This window comes from Mandrillus leucophaeus, unplaced genomic scaffold (assembly GCF_000951045.1).
Source record: "Mandrillus leucophaeus isolate KB7577 unplaced genomic scaffold, Mleu.le_1.0 Scaffold134, whole genome shotgun sequence".
Lineage (NCBI taxonomy): Eukaryota > Metazoa > Chordata > Mammalia > Primates > Cercopithecidae > Mandrillus > Mandrillus leucophaeus.
In genome coordinates this window covers 4,233,769-4,255,383 of record NW_012101299.1, presented here as the reverse complement: position 1 = coordinate 4,255,383, position 21,615 = coordinate 4,233,769, and the positions used below count along the sequence as shown (strand labels likewise).

At 42.6% G+C, this 21,615-nt stretch overlaps 1 protein-coding gene across 1 annotated transcript in view; it reads right to left on the bottom strand.

Moving 5' to 3' along the window:
• Positions 1-21,615, bottom strand: part of UBE3C (ubiquitin protein ligase E3C) — a 133,508-nt gene that overhangs the window by 50,759 nt on the left and 61,134 nt on the right. Inside the window, exons 13-17 of the mRNA XM_011973087.1 lie at positions 18,772-18,876; positions 14,680-14,767; positions 12,112-12,209; positions 9,952-10,084; positions 4,474-4,721 (exon numbers count right to left, since the gene is read on the bottom strand). Of these exons, the coding sequence (XP_011828477.1) occupies positions 4,474-4,721; positions 9,952-10,084; positions 12,112-12,209; positions 14,680-14,767; positions 18,772-18,876 (672 nt within the window). The remainder of the gene's footprint in view (positions 1-4,473; positions 4,722-9,951; positions 10,085-12,111; positions 12,210-14,679; positions 14,768-18,771; positions 18,877-21,615) is intronic.

Below are 21,615 nucleotides of genomic sequence, written 5' to 3'. Positions count from 1 at the left end.
CCTCACCAGACTTACATAACTATTAGCTTCTACATTAATCAAGACTGGATGATTTATACATTCAGGAAGAAAAAGTAGTATATGATCTTAAGGTTTAATTCATGCAGATAAAATTAATGCTGTATCTTCTGTAACTGCATTGTGCGAAAACCACTAAGTTTACAGTATTTCAGGTTAGCCTAGCAAAACACTCGCCTTTATTTTCACATATATATTATTAAGTTAGAAGGTTCTTGGGCTCACTTTAACAGAAAGAACTATGGGATTTCATTGTAAAGATTTTCTTTTCTCTTTTTTTTGAGACAGAGTTTTGCTCTTGTTACAAAGGCTGGAGTGCAATGGTGTGATCTTGGCTCACCACAACCTCCGCTTCCCAGATTCAAGCGATTCTCCTGCCTCAGCCTCCTGAGTAGCTGGGATTACAGGCATGCACCACCACGCCCAGCTGATTTTGTATTTTTAATAGAGACAGAGTTTCTCTATGTCGGTCAGGCTAGTCTCGAGCTCCCGACTTCAGGTGATCTGCCCGCCTTGGCCTCCTAAAGTGCTGGGATTACAGGTGTGAGCCACCGTGTCCAGCTCATTTTAAAGATTTTCATACAATGAATTATGAAATGTACATCCTCCAGAGGAAGCTGAAACTGAGAAGTAGGCTGTGTGACCAACAACGAAGAGAGAGATGCTATCCGCAAACTGAAACCAAAGCCAGCTCACAAATCAACATCAAATCAACACCTGAAATCTGCCACCTGAAATATGGCGAGCCTGAAGATGATGATATAACACATACCGTTACGGTAGTGAAGTCATGTTGGAGCCCTTTCTCAAACCTGAAGAGCACTTAAAATCACTGGGAGTCTGAACAAAGAAATAACTGGGGCTGTGACAATGCATTTCAGAGAGACACAAATAAAGGGGAATTATTCTATATCCAGGATAGACTGATTCCTTCCCACTACCCCTGCTTAACAAGGCTGCGGTTCTACTCCCATTTGCTATAAATAAATACACACATACCCCATACTGCAAAGCTACAGTAATCAAGACCATATTGCGTAAGGGCAGACCCACAGTGTTAAGTGTATGGTCTACTAATTTTCAACAAGGGTGGCAAGAACATGAGGATGCCTAACTCATACAATCTACAAAAATTAACTCAAAAAGGATCAAAGACCAAAATGTAACAGTTAAAACTACAGAACTGTCAGAAGAACATACAGGTGGAAATCTTTGTGATTTTAGGTCAGGGAATGGACAAAACACCAAAAACGAGCAACAAAAGAAAAAAAAACACATTAGACTTCAAAATTAAAAGTGTTCGTTCTTCAAAGGAAATCATCATGAAAGTGAAGAGACCACCCAGAGAAGGAAGAAAATACTTGCAAATCATTTACCTGACAATGTTTTAGCTTCCTCAGAGAATATAAATTTCATAACTCATTGCATTTCAGGGACTTAATAATAAAAGACAATCCAATAAAAAAATAGGCAATAGACTTGAATAGACATTTCTCAACAGAAGTCATGGAGCACATGAAAAGATGGTTAACATTATTGGTCATCAGGGAAATTAAAATCATAACGAGACACCAATTCCCACCCACTAGAATGGCTGCAATGAAAAAGACAACACTAAGTAAGTGCTGACAAGGATGTGGAGTCACTGAAACCTTCACAAATTGCTGCTGGGATTGTAAAAGGTTGCAGACACTTTGACGTGGAGTACCGTACGACCTAACACTTTCATGTCTAGGTATATGCCCAAGAAAAATGAAAAAACTATGTCCAAATAACAGCTTGTATCCAAATGTTGGTAGCAGCATTATTCATAATAGCCAAAAGGTGGAAACAATGCAAATGTACCATTGCACTCCAGGCTGGGATGAGTAAGTAAACAAAATGTGGTGACTGGGTGTGGTGGCTCACACCTGTAATCCTAGCCTTTTGAGAGATTGAGGCAGGAGGACTGCTTGACACCAGGAGTTCAAGACCAGCCTGGGCAATATGGCGAGAGCCTGCCTCTACAATAAAATGAAACAATTAGGTGTGGTAGCAAGCAACTGTTGCTACAGTTGGCAGGCTGAAAGCAGGAGGATTGCTTAAGCACAGGACTGAGCCGTGTTTGCAGCACTGCCTAGGTGACAGTCTGTTTCAAAATGAACAAAACAAACTCCAAAGTGTGGTATATCCATACAATGAAATAAGATTCAGCCCTTAAAAGGAGTGAAGCTCTGACCTATTAGGACATTAATGAAACCTGAAAACATGCTAAATCAAAGAAGCCAATAACAAAAGGTCACAAATTTATAGTCGATAAAACAAATGATTCCACTTATATGAAATGTCCAGGAAAAAAAAAAAAAAAAATCCATAGAGACTGAAAGTAGATGAGTGGTTGGCCAGGGCTGGGGGAGGAAGGGCAGGATAGGGAGGAACTACGTAGGGTTTCCTTTTTGGGATGATGACACTGCTTCCAAGTTAGATATTGGTGATGGTCACACAGCACAGTGAATACATTAAAAACCACTGAACTGTACACTTTAAAAGGTTCAATTTTCCATGATGTGAGTTATATTTTAATAAAACTGTTATGTAAAAGAAGTCATAAAAGTACCATCTGTTTTGCAGGCACTGATTTCCAATTAAGCTACTTCTCAAAACAGGCACTCCATGCACTATGCTTCTCGGAGAACAGAACTACCAATGAGATAAAGAAATTTTATTACAAAGTTGAAAATGAGTATCGCTCTGATTAATTCTTACAGAAATTAATCACAATAGCAACATTAATTTCTAATTTATTTATTTATTTTTATTTTTATTTTTTGAGACAGAGTTTCACTCTGTCACCCAGGCTGGAGTGCAGTGGTGCGATCTCGGCTCACTGCAAGCTCTGCCTCCCAGGTTCACGCCATTCTCCTGCCTCGGCCTCCCGGGTAGCTGGGACTACAGGCGCCCGCCACCACGCCCAGTTAATTTTTTATAGTTTTAGTAGAGATGAGGTTTCCCCATGTTAGCCAGGATGGTCTCGATCTCCTGACCTCGTGATCCGCCCGCCTCGGCCTCCCAAAGTGCTGGGATTACAGGCATGAGCCACCGCGCCCGGTCTTAATTTCTAATTTATTTAAGAATGTTAGTAACAGGCCAGGTGCAGTGGCTCACACTTGTAATCCCAGCACTTTGGGAAGCTGAGGCAGGTGGACACTTGAGGTCAGGAGTTCAAGACCATCCTGTACAACATGGTGGAAACCCCTATCTCTACTAAAAATACAAAAATTAGCTGGGCGTGGTGGTGCACACCTGCAGTTCAGGAGGCTGGTGCAGGACAATCCCTTGAACCTGGGAGGTGGAGTTTGCAGTGAGCAGAGATGACGCCATAGCACTCCAGCCTGGGCAACAGAGCGAGGAGAGACTCCATCTCAAACAAACAAACTAGCTAATAATAATTCCTTAATACTCAACTTGATAAATGTCACTCTAGCAGGTAGAGCTGTGTCCCCCCAAAAGACAAATTCAAATCCTAATCTGTGAATATAACCTTCTATGGAAATGAGGTATTTGCAGATAATCAAATTAAGATGAAGTCACACTGGATCAGGGCAGGACCCAACTACAATGACAGGTATCCTTATTTTAAAAAATAGAAGGCAATGTTGACACAGACACTCAGGGAGAAGTCCACATCAGAGCAGAGGCAGAGATCAAAATGATGAATCTACAAGCCAAAAAACGTCAAGGGTTATTGGCAAGACCAGAAGAACGGATTATTCTAGAGCCTCTAAAAAGGAATCTATGCTGCTGCTGACACCCTAAGTTTGGACTTCTGGCCTCTAGAACTGTCAAATAATACATTTCAGTTTTTCTAAGCCCCCCTCCTCACCCCCAAAAGCGTGTGGTGATTTGTTGCAGCAGTCCGAGTAAACTAATAGTCACTAGGCAGTAACTTACTGTCTTAGTCCATTTTGACTGCTTATAGTGGAAGACCTGAAACGAGTAATTAATAAAAACTGAAATCTATTTCTTATAGCTGGAAAGCCAGGAGCCCAGGGTCCAGGGGCAGCCCCTGGTGAGGCCTTCTCAGTGGTGGGGACTCTGCAGAGTCCAGAGGCGGCACAGGGCATCACAAGGTTAGGGGCTCCCTCCTGTAAAGTCACCAGGGCCCCTCCCACAATAAACCACTCATTCATTCATGAAGGCCGAGCTCGCATGATCTAATCACCTCTTAAAAGGTTCCACCTCTCAATACTGGCACACTGGGGATCAAGTTTCAACACGAGTTTGGAGGGGACATTCAAACCATAGCACCTACTTAGATAACCATACAAATTTGTTTCGTGCAGTGCTTTTGCAACATTTAGCATCCAAATTTAAAACACACAGTATTTTATGATAAACTTGGATAAAACCACACATAAACATAAAAGGTCAACATCTTTTGGTCCGAGGTCTATTTTTATATGAAGGTTACTTTACCTTTCCAAGCATTCTGCCTAGGAAGTAGTAATGTCTGGCAAAAGAATCTCCCACAAGCATCTGAGCAGCCGGGTTGGGGTACAGAAGCCCTTCATTAGTAGTCTTAAAGAACCCCTGGTTGGGGTTAAATCCTGACTTCAGTAGTTCATTTAAAAACTCTCTGAAAATACCACCACCATCAATGCCAGCTTCATCCAGGCCATGGGCATTGAGCAAGTGCACACGGATCCGCTTTTTCAAGTCAGGCTCTGTTCAAAAAAATGGGAGGGTGAGGAGGAAAGATGTTACAAGAAAGCAATAACATCAACTGGCCTTACAGGAAGGCTTGGGGAAGGGGTGCGAGGATCTTAGGGACATTTTAACATAGGACTCAAAACAGCAATGATATTATCATTATTTTTTGAGACAGAGTCTTGCTCTGTCACCCAGGCTGGAGTGCAGTGGCACGATCTCGGCTCACTGCAACCTCTGCCTCCACGAACTCTCAGGGAGTTGGTCCTCCAGAGTCTACAGCAAGCTTGTCCTCAACCTGCAGCCTACAGGCCGATGTGGCCCAGGATGGCTTTGAATGTGGCCCAACACAAATTCTTAAATTCTTAAAACATTAGGTTTTTTTTTTTTCCTTTTTTCTTTTTTGAGACGGGGTCTCCTTCTGTCATTCAGGCTAGAGTGCAGTGGTGCCATCTCAGCTCACTGCAACCTCCGCCTCCAGGGTTCAAGTGATTCTTCTGCTTCAGCCACCCCAAGTAGCTGGGACTATAGGTGTGCGCCGCCAAGCCTGGCTGATTTTTCTATTTTTAGTAGAGACGGGGTTTCACCATATTGGCCAGGCTGGTCTCGAACTCCTGACCTTGTGATCTGCCTGCCTTAGCTTCCCAAAGTGCTGGGATTACAGGCATGAGCCACCGCGCACAGCCTGTGATTTTTTTTTTTTTTTTTTTAAAGCTTATCAGGTATCGTTAGTGTATTTTACGTGTGGCCCAAGACAATTATTCCTCTTCCAATGTGGCTCAGGGAAGCCAAAGGATTGGACAACCCTGATCTATATGATCTTTCAATAGCTGTATTTGGCTGAAAAGGGGGGAAAATTACTGGTTATATAATTTGCCACAAAGAGTAAATTAAGGCCAGGTGCAGTGGCTCATGTCTGTAATCCCAGCACTTTGGGAGGCTGAGGTGGGTGGATCGCTTTGAGGTCAGCAGTTTGAGACCAGCCTGGCCAACAAGGTGAAACCCCATCTCTACTAAAAGTACAAAAACTAGCTGGGCATGGTGGCACATGTCTGTAATCCCAGCTACTTGGGTGGCTGAGGCTGGAGAATCGCTTGAACCCGGGAGGCAAAGGTTGCAGTAAGCCAATATCGTGTCACTGCACCCCAGCCTGCGTGATAGTCTCAAAAAAAAAAAAAAAAAAAAAAGTAAATTAAAACATTGTCTTTGTCTGGGCACAGAGGTTCACTTCTGTAATCCCAGCACTTTGGGAAGCCAAGGCAGGACTGCCTGAGGCCAGGAGTCCAAGACCAGCCTGGGCAACACCAGCAAGACCCTTTCTCCACAAAATATTAAGAAAAGCTGGGCATGGTGGTGTGTGCCTGTAATCCCAGCTACTCAAGAGGATCACTTGAGCCCAGGAGTTTGAGGCTGCAGTGAGCTATGACTGCACCACTGCACTCCAGCCTGGGTAAAAGCGAGACCCCTATCTCTAAAATAAAAATTTAAAAACCCCAAAAACAGGCCAGGTGCGGTGGCACGAGCCTGTAATCCTGGCACTTTGGGAGGCCAAGGCAGGTGGGTCACCTGAGGTCAGGAGTTTGAGACCGGCCTAACATGGTGAAACCCCGTTTCTACTAAATACAAAAAAAAATTAGCCAGGCATGGTGGTGCACACCTGTAATCCCAGCTACTCAGGAGGCTGAGGCAGGAGAATCGCTTGAACCCAGGAGGCGGAGGTTCCAGTGAGTCAAGATCGTGCCACTGCATTGCAGCCTGGGCAACAAGAGAGAAGTTCCATTTCAAAAAACAAACAAAAACCCAAAACCAAAGAAAACCACAAGGTAGACCAAGTTAGGATATGATCTGATAAACAGGCTGCAGCAGAGAACAGCTTTGGGGAAGTAAGTGAAATGTCATTTATCTTTTCGTGAGAAAGTTCTACAGGTGCTTTGCAGAAAAGATAGGGTGAAGGAAAGGCGATAGCTGGGGAGAAGCTGCTGCATGAAGTCAGGGGAAGTGGGAAAGCACCGGCACATAGCGTACATTCGACACTTTCACAGACCCCACGCGCTGCCGCCCTCTGTCGGCTTTGGTGCACAGTCACCCACACATATCTGCCCTGGAGCATCTCAAGGGACACATAACCTTTAGAAGCATCCTGGAAAAGGGGTTTAGCAGAATGCTTGATACAGCCTCCAGGCAATCTCCTCAAAACCCTGTTTATCTCAACATTGCTATGTACACACGTCAGTAATTTTGAAGCTTCAGTACCTGGAGTGTAAATAGTCTATGATATGTGTCAAGTAGGGCAAATACAATTTACTGGACTGACTGAGGCTTACAGCCACCACATACCAAGTTCCCATTCACTGAGAATGGTCGCTGACTGAATGGACAAGATGGGGCCACTCTGCACAACAGCAAGGATGCAGTGCTGCCTGGCTGTGCCACCCAACCTCTGGCTCAGTGTCCGTGTCACCCTTGGGAATCAGGTAAACACATCTAAGCCATTTGGCTCCAGCTTGCTTTCCTGCTTCTGGAAGAAATTTCCTCTGTTTCAGGAAGAAATGGTAATTCTGCCCATTAAATGAAATAAAAGTAACCAACCAACAAAAGCAGACAAGTGAGGCTCTCCAGAACTGATGACAGCAGAGCGCGGAGCCAGCTTTGCCTCATTCTCACCCAAGAGTCAATGACAGTGCGAGCTCCAGGCCCCAAGGGAACTGTGTTACCCACTTTATAATTCTTACAGCAATCCCATGAGGGAATGTGACGGTTTCTCCCAATATTCCACACTGTAACAAGGTGGTGCAGTGCAGGCAGGGAGTGCGTGGGCATCCCTGTGAGACCCCAGCCCCTCTCTGCTCTCTGAGCACCAACTGCAGGAGCAGCCATCAGCCTCTTTGCATTTCACTCAGTCAGCTTATGGGTAATGGGGGCGAACATGCACACTTCAGAGAACCGCTCCGAGATGAGGCAGACCAGCATTGTACAGCATGGGTTCGCTTCAACGACTAGATGGTATGTGGAATAATCACATTAGTTGATTATATGTAAATTATTAGTCAAAAACGCACCTCAAACCATTCTCTCACAAGTAAATTAATGATTCTGAGATATCTGACTTTACTAATTTGCCTAGCAAAACACCACATTTTAACACATGGCTTAATCATTCTTATAGTACTTGACAACATTTATAAAGATTTTAAGCATTACAGTATAAACATCATGAGAAGATTCTTCCAAATCTTTTAACTTCAATGCAATTATTAGTATGCATTTAGGGAGGTGGGGTGTGATCAGTTTTTAAATAATTTTTAAAGCTTAAGGATTCATTAGGAAATTTGAGGTTTGTTATAACTGGACAGTAACATCAAAGAATCATCTACATGGAGTAGTTTTAAAGTTAATTTTAAATTGCTGGTAAATAAGAAACACGTTCTACTCTGGCTGAAGAGCTTACAGCCCCCTACTTGCAAGTACCCCGCACCACAGCACCTGCGCCCTCGGAGTGCCCCTCACCCACAAACTCAGCTCCTCCCCTACAGGTGCCGCTCCAGGACTGCCTCTTGTAAGGCCCTTCAACGTTAAACAGCTCACTCTTCTCTAAACACTACACGATCATTGGCAAACTCATTATTTTGTCACATCTACTTTTTTCCCCCGGGATTCAACCACAAATTGAACAAGCATCTACTGAGCACCAGCTGTGTACACCAAATAAACAATTCCATCCCAAGCTGTAAAAACCTTCAGGGTCAAGTGGGAGAGATGAACATGAAATCTGCTAATAAAAATACAACACAAGAACTATTAAGAATTGATTTATAAGGTACTATGGGACCCCAAAACATCTCTCAATTAGACAATTAGTTAGATTAGGAGTCTCTCATTTACACCAAATATTCTGAAAACACAATCAGATAGGCAAGGGAAACCTGGCCCTGTGGAGAGGCCACAGCCTGTACGCAGACCTGAGTTCACTCGGTCTTAGCTGATGACATTCGGCATCAGAGGGCCATGGCAAAGATTCAATGGCAACAGTAAATTGTGTGAAAAAATAAAAGCTCGAAATAGAGTAAGGAAACAACTGATGTTAGCTTTCCTCCACTGTTCCAATATTATGACAAAATTAGCTCTTTATGTAAGCAATAAAAATTACTAGAAATCAGGTTTCATTTCCTTAGAAGAAAATTAAGTCGTTCCCCTAGAAGAAAAGGCAATTGTCATTTCACATCGGACAACCTGTCACCTTCCAAAAACTGGGTAAGATGATTTCATTTTTAATTTTAGATCCAGCCTAAGCTTTCATTTTAATCCCTTTGGCACTGACCAACATTGAATTAATGTATTATCATAATCACAATATTTCGAAGTTAAAACTGCTAATATATTAAAGGTTAATAGCACACAAACTTTGAAGACTAAGTATCAAATATTAACATAAGACAAAATGTGCCAGTGAGCTCCAAATGCTATCCAAATTGCTGTTAATATATAATCCTCCTTTACTAATGGCAGTGTCATTGAAGCACACTTATCTTTTTATAAAGAAACTTGGATTGCTATGGCATTTATTTTAGTATATTTAATTTGGCTTACAATTTGTGATTTTATATAAATATTTATACAAAAACACAGAATGTAAATGGCTGCCATCGAGATTTTTAGAATGACAGCTTGCAAACTAAATTTTTGGGGCAGACATTGGGAGGCGGGGAACCGGTTACTTTCTTGCCCTTTAAAAATAATTAATATTTTTTAAAGGCTTCTGTTGTAGTAACTGTCAATTTTAGAAATATTACTTAATAACATGTCTCCCAAATCTGACTTGCTATACTTTTTTTTGGAGACTGGGTCTGGCTCTATTGCCAAGGCCGGAGCAGTAGCACAATCAAGGTTCGACTGCAGCCTTGACCTCCCAGGCTCAAGCCATCCTCCCGCCTCAGCCTTTTGCAGAGCGCAGACAACAGGAGCACACTAACATACCCAGATAAGCTCACTTTTTTTTTTTTTGTCAAGGCAGGGTCTCAGTACGTTGCCCAGGCTGGCCTCTAACTCCTGAGCTCAAGCAATCCTCTCGCCTCAGCCTCCCAAAGTGCCGGGATTATAACTGTGAGCCGCCATGCCCAGCCACACATTTCAGTTTTTAAGTCATTATGGAACAAGATGATGGACACTAATTTTTAAACCACCACCATTTTCTAAAGCAATTCCCTAGCCTCCACCTGCCAAATAATACATCTAGAGAATTATATATACCATTTTCTGGAGAAAGTTTGTCATAAGCATCTTCATAAATGTAATTTCTTCTTATAGTGACATTAATTCCATCCAGAAATGGACCATCTCCTTGAACTTCTTGCTTATCTGCATAAATCAACCTCTGAAAGATCTAACAAACAAGGAAAGCTGTAAGGTTATTAGGAACAAAAGACCGGTTACAAGTTACCAAAGAATAAACTGCTAAATCTTATCTTTGTATCTTCATAAATTCTGAAATAAATGCTAATAGTCAAGGTATCAAATAGTGATTTTTATCAATAAATATACAGATAATATATAATGTATATCATATTTAAATATTTCGAATGTTGCTCCTTTGCCCAGTTAAAAATAAACTTTAAAAATCCAGCCAGGCACCGTGGTTCATGCCTGTAATCCCAGCTACTTGGGAGGCTGAGGCACGAGAATCTCGTGAACCCGGGAGGCAGAGGTTGCAGTGAGCTGAGACTGCACCGCTGCACTCAGGCCTGGGTGACAGAGTGAGACTGTCTCGAAAATAAAATAAATTAAAATTAAAATTAAAACCCCATGCTATAGAATATTTTCATTTATAAGTCCTTTTAAAAACTTACGTAGAACAGTTTTGTAAAAGCTGTATACTAACACTAGTAGAAATATCTCTATGACAAAATTCAAATAATCTTTTTGATGTTAAAAATCCAGTAGAGGGAGCTCAGGAATTATGTGAGTGAGAGAGACAGAGAGAGAGAGAGTGTGTGAGTGTGTACGCACGTGCAGGGAGGGTTTCGTGAAGGGACATGAATAGCTTCAAAAGAAACTCTTTTGTTCACCATATAAACAGAGTGTACAGGCCTAAAAAATACACTCTTGAAGCCATTACTGGAGAACGGAACCAGCTAATCTTCAGAAATTTGGTAAAAATAATTGACAAATAAAAACAAAACATTTTAAAATGTGGAAACATATATAAACAAAATTTTGTACATCCAAGACACCAGACAAGGAATTAAGATATTTGTCCATTTCTTTTTTTATAAAGTGGCGGGCGCGGTGGCTCACGCCTGTAATCCCAGCACTTCGGGAGGCCAAGGTGGGCAGATCACAAGGTCAGGAGATCGAGAGCATCCTGGCTAACACGGTGAAATCCCATTTCTACTAAAAATACAAAAAATTAGCCGGGCGTGGTGACACGTGCCTGTAGTCCTAGCTACTTGGGAGGCTGAGGCAGGAGAACCGCTTGAACCTGGGACGCAGAGGTCGTGAGCCAAGATCATACCACTGCACTCCAGCCTGGCGACAGAGGAGACTCCATCTCAAAAAAAAAAAAAAAAAAAAAAAAAAATTGTGTTTCCGGGCCGGGTGCAGTGGGTAATGCCTGTAATCCCAGCACTCTAGGTGAGATGGTGGCTTGCGCCCAGGAGTTTGATGCTGCAGTGAGCTATGATCACAGCACTGCTTTCTAGCTCAGGTGACAGAGTGAGATCCCGTCTCAGAAAAATAAAAATAAAACAGCGTTTCTGATAAATAACTTAAACATGAATGTACAGAAGCGTATCTTCACAAAAAATTGGCATTTTCAAAAACAATGCAAAATATTTTCCCCTCTTTGAGATAGGATCTTGCTTTGTTGCCCAGGCTGGAGTGTAAGTGGCGCCATCTTGGCTCACTGCAACCTCTGCCTCCCAGGCTCAAATGATTCTCCTACCTCAGCATCCCGAGTAGGTGGGACTACAGCTGCACGCCACCATGCCCAACTAACTTTTGTATTCTTTGTAGAGACAGGGTTTTGTTATGTTGCCCTGGCTGGTCTTAAACCCACGGGCTCGATCTGCCTGCCTCAGCCTCCCAAAGTGCTGGGATTACAGGCATGAGCCACTGTACCTGGCCAAACAATGCAAAATTTAATAGAGATAAATGACGTTAGACCCTTGTTATAAGAAATCTATAGTGTAAAAGGGCTTTCCACCAGTTGTAACTAAGAAAATACTTTCAGTTTGTAAAAAGAGGTATCTAGTTGGGTTTTATAAATCATTCTTACCTATTTCAACCTAATGAGAAAAGTATGTTATGTAATCAGCTAGGCACTAGGCACCTTTAGAGATTTCTTTGGTGGGTGTGTTAATTTCTTAACACTAATATGATACGTAGTGACAATAAATAAACCAAATTGCATACCTTTACTCGTTCCTCAAATGGAACCACAAAAGGCAACTCTGTCAAGACGGCAAGCTGTCTTTCCTCAGACACAGACAGTGGCGGGGACTCCAAACCCACTACAACACATTTTAAAACCTTAATTAGTTCACTTGCACTTTCCGTGGCATGCCCACTGACAATTATTAAGGTGAAGGCTCATGAAATCATCCTGATTAACTCATTTATCTAAATCCAGTTCCATGAACACACCCCCGCCTCAGGCAGACCCATGAGCCACGCACAGTGCAGGATCAGCACAGAAGTCTTCAGTAGCTCCCCAAATACACACCTTGATCGAATACTAAAGATGTCCTAATCAAGAACTACACTTCTGCTCCAGCTGTCTAGCATGTCTCAAGTGTACAGCTAGCCCGAGCACTCGCGGTGAGACCCGAACGCAGCCAGATTCGGCAGTGGCAGGTGCCCCGGCCACCCCCGAACACCTTCATGTCCTTTTTTCTCCTACTATGGCAACAACGATCCTCCCAGACCAGGCGTATGTGCATGAGATGGTGCCTGGGAGAAGGTTGTATACACAGTGGGCCCCAGGCAGTATTTCACGAATAAACACATATCCCATTCCTTTCCAACAATAAATCATAACTTGGCCTCTTAAAACTCATTTCAAGGAGCTGGGGATGGCAAATTATGCCTGTAATCCTAGGCTGAGGCGAGAGGATCCCTTGAGCTCAGGAGTTTGAGAAACTGAGCAACACAGAGAAGCCTTGCCTCTACAAAAAATTTTTTTTAAAAACTAGCTGGGCATGGTGGCACACGCCTATAGTCCCAGCAATGCAGAAGGCTGAGGTGAGAGGACTGCCTGAGACTGTGGAGTTCAAGGCTGCAGTGAGCTGCGATTGCACCACTGCACTCCAGCCTGGTGACACAGTAAGACCCTGTCTAAAAAAAAAAAAAAAAAAAAGGAAAAAAAAGGAAAAGTGTTATGTGAAGGTATCTTAGACATCATATCAAAAGCACAATTTCATTAAAGAAAAAAAAGGTAAATGGGATTCCATCAAATTTAAAACTTCTCCTCCTTGAAAGACACTGCTAAGAAAAGAAAAAGACAAGCCACAGATTGGGACAAAATATTTGCAAATACATATCTGATAAACTATGTCCAGAATAGCTTTGTAACTCTCAAAATTCAGTAACTAAAAAACATGTTCACAGGCAGTGTGCAGCGGCTCACACCTGTAATCATAGTACTTTGGGAGGCCAAGGTGGGAAGATCCCTTGAGCCCAGGAGTTAAAGGTCAGCCTGGGCAACATACGCAGATTCCAACTCTACAAAAATAAAAATAAAAAATTGGCCAGGTGTGGTGGCACATGCCTGTGGTCACAACTACTGTGGAGGCTAAGGCATGAAGATCGCCGAAGCCCAGGAAGTCAAGGCTGCAGTGAGCCGTGATTGCACCACTGCGCTCCAGCCTGAGCAACACGGTGAGACTGTCTCCAAAAAAAAAAAAAAAAAAAAACCAAAAGAAAAAATCAAATTCATGAAAAAGATGCTGAATATCATTAGTTGGCTAGTAGATACAAATTAAAACCACAATATGATATCATTTCCCACCTTTTATAATGGATAATTTTTTTTTTATATAGTCTTGTATTGTCATCCAGGCTGGAGTGCAGTGGCGTGGTCTTGGCCCACTGCAACCTCTGCCTCCTGGGTTCAAGCGATTCTCCTGCCTCAGCCTCCCAAGTAGCTGAGATTACAGGTGTACGCCACTCACCCAGCTACTTTTTTGTATTTTTAGTAGAGATGGGGTTTTACTATGCTCGTCAGGCTGGTCTTGAACTCCTGACCTCGCGATCCGCCCACCTCGAACTCCTAAAGTGATGGGGATTACAGGAGTGAGCCACCGCGCCCCGCCCATAAAATTCTTTTCAAAATGACAACTATAATTGCCAGTGAGGACTGGGAGCAACAGGGGCTCTCATTAATTGCTGGTCTGAACGCAAAGCGGTGCAGCCACCCTGGAGTACAGTTCTGCAGCTTCTCATCAAGTTAAACATCAACTTGCCAAGTGTCTCAGGATTCTTACTCCCAGTGAAACTTACTCCATGTCAAACAAAATGTATGTTCACAGAAAAACCTGTACATAGATGTTTATAGCAACTGTACTCACATTCCCAGAGACTGGAAAAAAAAAAAACCAAATGTCTTTCAACGAATTAATGGATTCACAAACTGTGGTGCATCCCCACACTGGAATACAGCTGAGCAACAGAGGGAGCAACCAACCCCCACAGCACCCTCAAATGCACTGTGCTGACCCAAAGGAGCCAGGAGCAGACTATACAGCATGGTTCCCCTTGGAGGCCTTTTGCAAAAGGCAAAGTGACAGGACGAAACAGAAATGGGTGGCTGCTGAAGAGGTGGCCGCAATGGAGCCAGAGGCAATTTTGGGGTGATGACTTTTCTACATGGTAGCTCCTGGTGGGGGTGACATGCTGTATGAGTTTACCGCTCTGTAAATTAAAGGAGTGAATGTGACAGCATGTAATTCATACCTCAGTAACCCTGTGTCCTAGAGAACTCACCGTCCAGGGTGGACTGCAGCGGGCCTATCCTCCCCATCCGCCGGAACCTCCACACATGTCTGGATGCTGGCACATAGAGCTGAGTGACCTGTCGGGGGCAATCCTGGTTCAGAACTCCCCTGTGCTCTAGCAAACACTTTGACCTGATCACACTTGAACAGAATTGGTGTTGAACACTTCTCTACTATGGACTGGGCCCTCTCTCTGACCTCATCCCTTCATGTCCCCTTTTGGACTACCTTTTCAAGTCCTCTCTCACACTGGCTGTCCTTTCATACTTCTACAGTTAACTATGTTTTCTAATACACCCCAAAGAAATCTCTAATTGTTTTATTTAATGATGCATAATATCTAAACATAGTAAAACAATATAATTGCTTTGTGAAGCAAAATAGATCACCTTAAAAATTATTATCAAAGATTCACTTTCTAGTTTTTTTTTTCCATTTGGTTGTGGCAGTATTCAAATAAAATAGACATAGTATATTTTCTCTTATTTTTCATCTGTCAGTTCCTCTCATCCCTTACTTTTGGTCCTTGCAATTTTTTACTTTTTGATACAGGATCTCACTCTGTCACCCAGGCTGGAATGCAGTGGTGCAACCTCAGCTCACTGCGACCTCCACCTCCTGGTTTCAAATGATCCTCCCACCTCAGCCTCCCGAGTAGCTGGGACTACAGGTGTATACCACCACGCCTGGTTTATTTTTGTATATTTTGTAGAGATGGAGTTTTGCTATCTTGCCCAGATTGGTCTTGAACTTCTGAGCTTAAGCAATCCACCCGCCTCAGCATCCCAAAATGCCTGGGTTACAGGCATGAGCCATCACGCCTGGTTGGCCCTTGCAATTTTTTTTCTTTTTAGATGGAGTCTCACTCACTGTTGCCCAGGTTGGAGTGCAGTGGCCTGATCTTGGCTCACTGCAACCTCTGCCTCCCAGGTTCAAGCGATTCTCCTGCCTCAGCCTCCCAAGTAGCTGGGATTACCGGCGCATGCCACTATGCTCGGCTAACTTTTTTATTTTTAGTAGAGATGGGGTTTCACCATGTTGGCCAGGGTGGTCTCGAACTGACCTCAGGCGATCTGCCCACCTTGGCCTCCCAAAGTGCTGGGATTACAGGTGTGAGCCACCGCGTCCAGCCACCCTTGCAATTTTTAATGAAGAAATTTTTATCCTGTAAAATTTCCCATAATCTAGATTTTGCTAATTGCACCCTCATGGTGTTGTTAAAGATGTACTTCTAACCCGTTTCCTGTAATTTTGTAGTTAGATGTAGAGGTTCCACCACATTTAGATTTAATGTTCTGGCGAGAACGTTTCCTACGTCGTGGGATGCTCGTTCATCGAGAGGCCCCCATCTCTGCTTATCACTGCAGAGATGAAACCTACTTCGAGTGTGGGTGTGTGCACTGTATACTACCAGTTGGTGATGAGATAAGGGACTTGTGCCAAAATGTAAATCAATTAAATCGCTAAACACACTGCTGGGTTCAGCTGACATCTTCCCATCGCACAACTTTCTGGAGTAAGGAAGAGGTGCAGTCATTTGCATTCTGGGCCCAGATCCTCCTCTCCTGGGAGGCCAACACACCATCTCAGACCAGCAGACCCCAGACAAGTGCTGCACCTGGAGTGGCATCGCCCTGGTCATCTCCTTCACCAGAGCCTGCAACAGGCTGATTCCATTTTGCAAAAATCATTTTCACATAGTATTGGCTGGAATACTTCTATGCAAAAGATCACACATCATCAATTATCTGTTCTGCCTGAGGTACAGTTTACAAATTGAGTACTTCTTTTTTCAAAACAGTATTCAAAATAATGAGACGGTTCCTTTGCATCCTACAAATATGACGATGAAGGGTTTTGTTAGCGTCCTTGCGAACTCAAGAGTTAGCTGCTTTCATGAATGCTTCAAGTTTCCGCCCATGACCAGCTACAGACAGGCTCCTAACCCTGTCTCCCAGCCCCAGCCACCCTGCAATGGCTTCCTCGCTCTCCAGCATGACAGAACACTCTACACCCATCTTGTAGGGTCCTCCCAGACCTGGAACCAAGCACCATGCCAGGACTGCTTCTTTTGCTGTGAAGTGACCCCGGCCTGGGTCCCGGAGCTGTTCACTGCCGCGGGATCTGCCACCATTGCTATACCTTGTCAGTGGGCAGAGTCAGAAGCAACAGGCTTAACTCCCAAATATCTCATGAGGACATAGTCATGCTTATAAAATTTTTCTAAAACACTCCTGCTTTCTCTCCTCTAATATTTCTGTGATATGGTTTCTTTTTTTTTTTTTTTCTTTTTTGAGATGGAGTCTTGCTCTGTCGCCCAAGGCTGGAGTGCAGTGGTGCGATCCCAGCTCACTGCAACCTCCACATCCCGGGTTCAAGTGATTCTCCAGCCTCAGCCTCAGTCCCAAGTAGCTGGGACTATGGGCGCACACCACCATGCCCGGCTAATTTTTTGTATTTTAGTAGAGACTGGGTTTGACCATGTTGCCAAGGCTGGTCGCAAATTCCTGAGCTCAGGCAATCCACCCACCTTGGCCTCCCAAAGTGCTGGGATTATAGGCATGAGCCACCGTGCCTGGCCGACATGGTTTCTTTTATACCCTCCACCATTCCATCTCCTACTCCCAATATTCTATCCAGTTATGACTTTTTCTCAAGAACAAAACTGAATATACCCTATGTCCCTCTGTTAACATCACTTACATTTTTTGTTTTTTTGGAGACAGAATCTCGCTCTGTCACCCAGGTTGGAGTGCAGTGGCACGATCTCGGCTCACTGCAACCTCCGCTTCCAGGGCTCAAGGGATTCTCATACCTCAGCCTCCCCAGTAGCTGGGACTACAGGGGGACACTTACCATGCCCGGCTAATATTTGTATTTTCTTTCCTTTTTCTTTCTTTTTTTGAGACGGAATTTTACTCTTGTCACCCAGGCTGGAGTGCAATGGCGCGGTCTCAGCTCACTGCAACCTCTGACTCCCGGGTTCAAGTGATTCTCCTGCCTTAGCCTCCAGAGTAGCTGGGATTACAGGCGTCTGCCACCATGCCTGGCTAATTTTTGCATTTTTAGTAGAAATGGGGTTTCGCCATGTTGGCTAAGCTGGTCTTGAGCTTAGCCAACCTCAGGTGATCTGCCTGCCTTGGCCTCCCAAAGTGCTGGGATTACAGAAGTGAGCAACCATGATCGGCCTCTTTTTTTTTATATTTTATTTTTTTTTGAGACAGTTTCACTTTTGTGGCCCAGGATGGAGTGCAATGGCACAGCTTCAGCTTACTGCAACCTCCGCCTCCCGGGTTCAAGTGATTCTCCTGCCTCAGCCTCCCGAGTAGCTAGGATTACAAGTGCCTGCCACCACACCCGGCTAATTTTTGTATTTTCAGTAGAGATACAGGGTTTCGCCACGTCGGCCAGGCTGGTCTTGAACTCCTGGCTTCAAGTGATCTGCCGTCTCGGCCTCCCATAGTGCTGGGATTACAGGCATGAGCCACCGCGCCTGGCCACTTAAATTTTTTACTAATGTATCATACTACTGAATCTGCTTTGGATGTAGGGATGTAGGTGTTAGTAATATTCAAATTTGTGTCTGTTCTTTCAGAAAATCAAGGATAAAAGATTAGTGTGGTGGCTCATGTCTGTAATCCCAGCACTCTGGGAAGCCAAGGTGGGAGGATCCCTTCAGGCCGGGAGTTCGAGACCACCAAGAGCAAACATAGCAAGATTCCGTCTCAAAACAAAAAACACAAAAATTAGGCACAAGACCCATCTCTTTTAAGTACTAGACATACATTAAGACTAATAAAAGCAAAGTATTTTTCAACCTCAACAAAGAATTACTAGGCTTTAATATAATCTCAGGTTAAAAAGGAAAATTGAGGATAACTCAGAATATCAGTTTAAGTCAATGATACTACTATATGTCCCATTAAGAAGTTGGCGTAAGAGTTAGTAATAAGGTTTACCGTTACTAGTCGTATAAGTCATAAAAAAATAATTTTAAAGGGCTTAATTCTTCTCCCCCAGAAAAACACAAGCTGAACGTATATTTTTAATGATAAATATTAAAAAGATCTTTCAATATCACCTTATCTGCTTTAATATCTTCTTGTTCTGACAGCCAGTGGTTTGGAGGACAAAAATTTCTCCTAGTGTCTCTGGACTTCAACATTTTCACTAGATTGGTGATAACCTGAAAAGAAAGAACAAATCCGTGTCACACACGTGAGCTCGGCAGCCACAACGCACAGTGAGCAATACATTCACTAAGGAGGAGCGCTCAGCGGTGGTGCAGGCACCCAGTGGAGCCGGACACCAAACCCGCTCACAGAAAAGGGCTTCCATCACAGTCATGTACACAAAGCAGATTCCATCACAGTAACGTACACAAAGCAGATTCCATCACAGTCATGTACACAAAGCAGATTCCATCACAGTAACGTACACAAAGCAGCTATCTGCCAACACGTGCAGGACAACAAACACGAATACACGTACACGATAATTTTTTAAGTTACCACGGAGGTGGTGACTAAGCTTTGAAACACAAATGTGGTGGCAGCTAAATGATAAGAACTCATGAACACAAAGAAGGAAAGGACAGACACTGGGATCAACTTGAAGGGAGAGGGTGGGAGGAGGGAGAGGGCAGAAAAGATGACTCCTGGGGACCGAGCTTAATACCTGAGTGACCTAATGATGTGTACAACAAACTCCGATGACACGTTTATCTACGTAACAAGACTTCACCTGTACCCCCAAACCTAAAATATTAAAAACAAACAACCCCCCCCCAACGAATTTGGAAATGTCTTAGCTCATCTGAGTTCTAATGAAAGATACCTTTAAGTGATGCAATTTTGTAAAACTTTTTCCTGAAATAGCATTTCTGAGTTTTCTGAGAAACAATGTACTAAGGGCACTAGGGGAAAAAAGCAGCACCCCAGCATCACTGTCACATCTCCCAAAGAGAAAAACAATTTCAGCATTTGCCTCACATAAGCAAATGAAGTTAGGTTTGTGATCATAACTCTAGAAAAATCGAGTCTGATCTCCTTGATAACCTTTCCAAACAGTCTGGCCTGGACACACTTCGTTATATCATCACAAGTTAGTATTTTATCATGGCTTTAAAAAACTACAATATTCCTTCAGAACAGTTCCTCTCTGGTTGTGCAGTGAGTTCCTCACAAATAGAATCCAACTGGCCACCTTGGAACCTAGCAGGTACTAAATGACTGACTTGGGATCAATAATTGTAAATTTTATAATATATGATTAAAGAGATCTAATAGCACTACTTTAAAAAGACCTAAAGTTCTCTATCGAATAGAAATGCATTTTGTAATAAACAAAGATAAACCAAAATTGTAAATCCAACATTTTAAATGTCTACCACCAGGACTGATCATGTAACTAGTACAGAGCTCAAGACAGCGTTTTCTGGAAAAGCTGGCCAGGCCTGTCTGTACGCATGCTACCTCTAATTAAAGACAATGGAAATCATCTCAGAAAAAACAAAATGAGGACAATCTGATTTATAATATACCCACCGGATAGATTAGAAATAAGATTTCTAATATACACTAATTTATAATAATTTATATATTATATAATTTGTAATTATAAATTAATATATACTATGTATCTAGTATATATAATATATAAATTTATAATATATCTAATATATAATGGATATATTAGATACATTATAAAGATCACACAATCGTTGAGATTTCCCTTTAAAATTCCGTAATTTAGCATTTACATACAATGAAATACAAATGCTTATTTTATGAAATGCAAATCCAAGGCATGCAGGGATACCAGAAATTCTGTGTGCCTAAGGAAAAAAGCGAAGGGTACTTGGGTTGATATCTCAGGCCACTGCAATGTGGACACCCCCTGAATGACCTACCCATGGACAGAGAAAAAGTGTTATTTGAGCAATTTGCTCATGCAGATAAAACAGCATAGTAAAAACCCACTCAAGATCAAAGATACACCTTTATAAGTGGTGGATATTTCTTACCAATTCAGAAGTGGCGATTATCTTGTGGCATTTTAAAACCTATCACAACGCTATGGAAATACCATCCTTCTTAAACGAGTGGAAATGTTTAGCTAAGTAATCAGGGTAAAGTGGAGTCAGTTATTCCTTGACCCTTGACTCCGTGGTGTTGCTCAGGGGCTCAGCTGCACACACAACATCTTACAATTAATGGTTTCTTATGCAGCCTAGGCAGACTGGGGAGAACCTCATTACTGGTTCTGTCTGGTTAACTGTTTGGCTGAAACAAAGTACTGTCACTGACCTAATACAGTAATTCTTGAAAGTCATTCATTTTACTCTTCAAAAGGAAAGATGAAATCTCACTGAGCTATGCTAATTACATGTGCTATCCTTGTATGGGATAAATTCAGGTAGTACACACACAACACACACCCTTCCAACAGTAACAGGAGTACAATCTTTTTGTTTGAAGATGATCGTATCTGGTCTTTCCATTTTTATGACCAATTAAATTGATACTTTAAATCTAGATTTAATAGTTACCATGCTGAAACTGGCCCTTTCATAATCACCCCAACCGTTAACAAAGGTCATGCTTTCTGACATATTTACATCTGCATCATCCCACGGAATCCTGGGGTCCCTATGAATTTATCATCCCCAAGGAAACTTAGCTTTATTGAGGGGGTAACTTGCTCCAGGTTGGGCAAGGGAAAGATCAGGTCTGCCTAACTCCTAGATATCTATTTCTATTCAATCTCTGTTCATGAGAACATATATTTTCTATAGATTACAAACATTATCAAATTATATGAGACAAGTTCTCACTTACATTCTTCTACTAAATTATTATAAAATTAAATGTTAAAAATTTCAATATAGTGTATCCTCTTTCATATTTCCAATCCTAAATATGAA